General features: G+C 48.2%; 1 protein-coding gene across 1 annotated transcript; it reads left to right on the top strand.

The window, feature by feature from the left end:
• The first annotated feature begins 1090 nt into the window (after window positions 1–1090).
• Window positions 1091–1529, top strand: LOC101581851 (ubiquitin-60S ribosomal protein L40-like). The gene is made up of 2 exons (XM_023707447.1): window positions 1091–1184; window positions 1274–1529. The coding sequence occupies exons 1-2, from the start codon at window positions 1091–1093 to the stop codon at window positions 1468–1470; spliced, it is 291 nt and encodes a 96-aa protein (XP_023563215.1). The 3' UTR covers window positions 1471–1529.
• Window positions 1530–2319: the final 790 nt, after the last annotated feature.

Here is a 2319-nt window from a genome sequence, read left to right as displayed (position 1 = left end):
CTGTCTCTCTGTCTCTCTGTCTCTGTCTCTGTCTCTCTCTCTCTCTCTCTCTCTCTCTCTCACACACACACACACACACACACACAAGTGAATGGCAGTAGAGCTAAGAGTCTGTGCCCTTTCTCCTCTTGTATTTCTAATATGTCCATAGGAAAGTTCCTGACAAATGCAATTTAAAACATTTATCTGGAGATTTAACCAACAGTCTTTTTAAAAGCATAACATTTCTCATATTGGGGACTATCATAGAAAAATACTAGACATATGGTCACCATATGAAAGGCTATGTGTGTTTAGGTGGGGCAGGAAAGCTGTCTGAAGAGGTCCCTCCCAGTGTTTCCTTGGGCTTTGTGGCTTTCCTCCCCACAGCTTTGGGGCAGGGCTGCATCACCAGGGCAAGGCTCTCTGCCTGCCCAGCCCAGCCATCATCCCCATGACTAGCTCCTACAGATTAAATAAAAGACAGGAGAGAAAGATAACTTTCCTCCCCCTGCCTGTTCAACACTTCCTAAAAATCAGGTGCATGGAGAGAACAGAAAAGGGAGAATGGAAAAGCACTGGCTAGTCTCGGAGCAGCGGGCCCTGCCTCCATCTTCTCACAGGCTGACACTCAGGGAGACACAGAACCCAGGAGATCGGAAGGACTCAAGACCAGGAAGACTTCTGTCCCCAGACAGCTCCCACAGAGGAAGTGCTGAGGGAATGACCTGGTAGGAGCTGCGCTGTCAGAAGGAAACATTCAACCGCCCAGGAGTTTCCTGTTTGTTTTAGCAGGTGGTCAAGCCCCAGAACTGCCTACAAGAGGCAGAGAAATAACCAAGAAACCCTCCACCTGAAAGCACTAGAGGGTGAGAAGGACAGCAGGTTCCTGAATCTGAGGCGCCCACTCCAGGTGAGGTGGAGAAGTTTACTAGGATGCTTCTGCAGACAGGTCATTCTGGCATCGAAGCCTGGGCCCACTGCACCCCATAAACACCACAACCTTGGAGAAATAATTTCTCCAATCTTAAATTCTCCTGAATTGACAGGCGGTTTCTGGTTCCGTCGCCCTCTTTCTCTTCAACGAGGCGGCTGAGCGGCAGACGCAGACATGCAGAAGACCCTGACAGGCAAGACCATCACCCTCGAGGTTGAGCCCAGTGACACCACTGAGAATGTCAAAGCCAAAATCCAAGATAAGGAGGGCATCCCCCCCCTGACCAGCAGCATCTGATATTTGCCGGCAAACAACTGGAGGATGGTCGGACCCTCTTTGACTACAACATCCAAAAGTAGTCCATCCTGCACCTGGTGCTTCGCCTGCGAGGTGGGATCATCGAGCCATCCCTGCGCCAGCTTGCCCAGAAGTACAACTGTGACAAGATGATCTGCCGCAAGTGTTATGCCCGCCTGCACCCCCGTGCCGTCAACTGCCGCAAGAAGAAGTGTGGCCACACCAACAACCTGCGCCCCAAGAAGAAGGTCAAATAAAGCTCAGCCAGCCCCTCGTCCAGAAGGGCACCACCTGCCCAACACCTGCAGCCTTGAGGCCTGAATAAAGTTTCCTTCCCTTGACTAGAGAAAAAAAAAAATTCTCCTGAATTAAGATGAAGATTCCAGCAGTCCAACTAAAAGTCAAAACAAAACATTCATTTCCTAAAGAAAATGAAGGGAAGCCACATTTCTTGTGCACAGGCATTTATGAACCAAGATTCATCCATCTAAAACCAGATGTATAGATTTTCCAAAAATAGCTTTTAAATAAACTGGAACATTTTTAGAAAATGAAAGACAGGTGATCACTGTACTACAACCCTGAGCCTTTAGGTGGCTTTTAAAAGGAAAAAAGTTTTTTCCAGCCCCACTCCCTTAAAAAAAATAAAAATAAAATAAAATAAATCAACCAACAAACAAACCAGCAGAAAGGGGGTCATTGTGATACCAGCAGTCATTTTCCAAACATTTCACTAAAAAACCATTTCTCTTGAATTTAGTCATTCATTCATCTCTGGCAAATATGGAAAAACTGGAAGAATGAGCAATGAAGAGAGAAGTTACCAGAACTGGGGCTGGGGTGGAAAATGTTCCTCAGTGTTGGAGCTGTTGCCACTTTGTTGGTGTAATGGGTCATGAACATGGTGTGTTTTGGTGCCTGCTGCTAAGGGGAGCCCAGACACTGGGGAGCTTGGTGTCCCCCGCCTAAACATCTGGAACAGCTGCCTCACAACGACTCCTCTGAAAGGGATCCTGGAGAGTCCTGGCCGCCTCTCTCTGTCCCCTTGACAATTTCCACGGTGGAGTCGTGAGTCCTGCTCCATCTGAGGCCTCCTCCCTGCTACG

This window comes from Octodon degus, unplaced genomic scaffold (genome assembly GCF_000260255.1).
Source record: "Octodon degus isolate 3935 unplaced genomic scaffold, OctDeg1.0 scaffold00009, whole genome shotgun sequence".
In the NCBI taxonomy this organism is placed as follows: Eukaryota; Metazoa; Chordata; class Mammalia; order Rodentia; family Octodontidae; genus Octodon; species Octodon degus.
Note: the sequence above shows the minus strand (reverse complement) of the source record. Positions and strands in the feature narration are given on the sequence as shown.

What these genes read in the sequence shown, in the direction of transcription:
- LOC101581851 (XM_023707447.1), top strand. Translation starts at nt 1,091, where the DNA reads ATGCAGAAGACCCTGACAGGCAAGACCATCACCCTCGAGGTTGAGCCC. An exon ending in CAAAATCCAAGATAAGGAGG is followed by an intron (nt 1,185 to 1,273) that starts GCATCCCCCCCC and finishes ACATCCAAAAGT; the next exon opens with AGTCCATCCTGCACCTGGTG.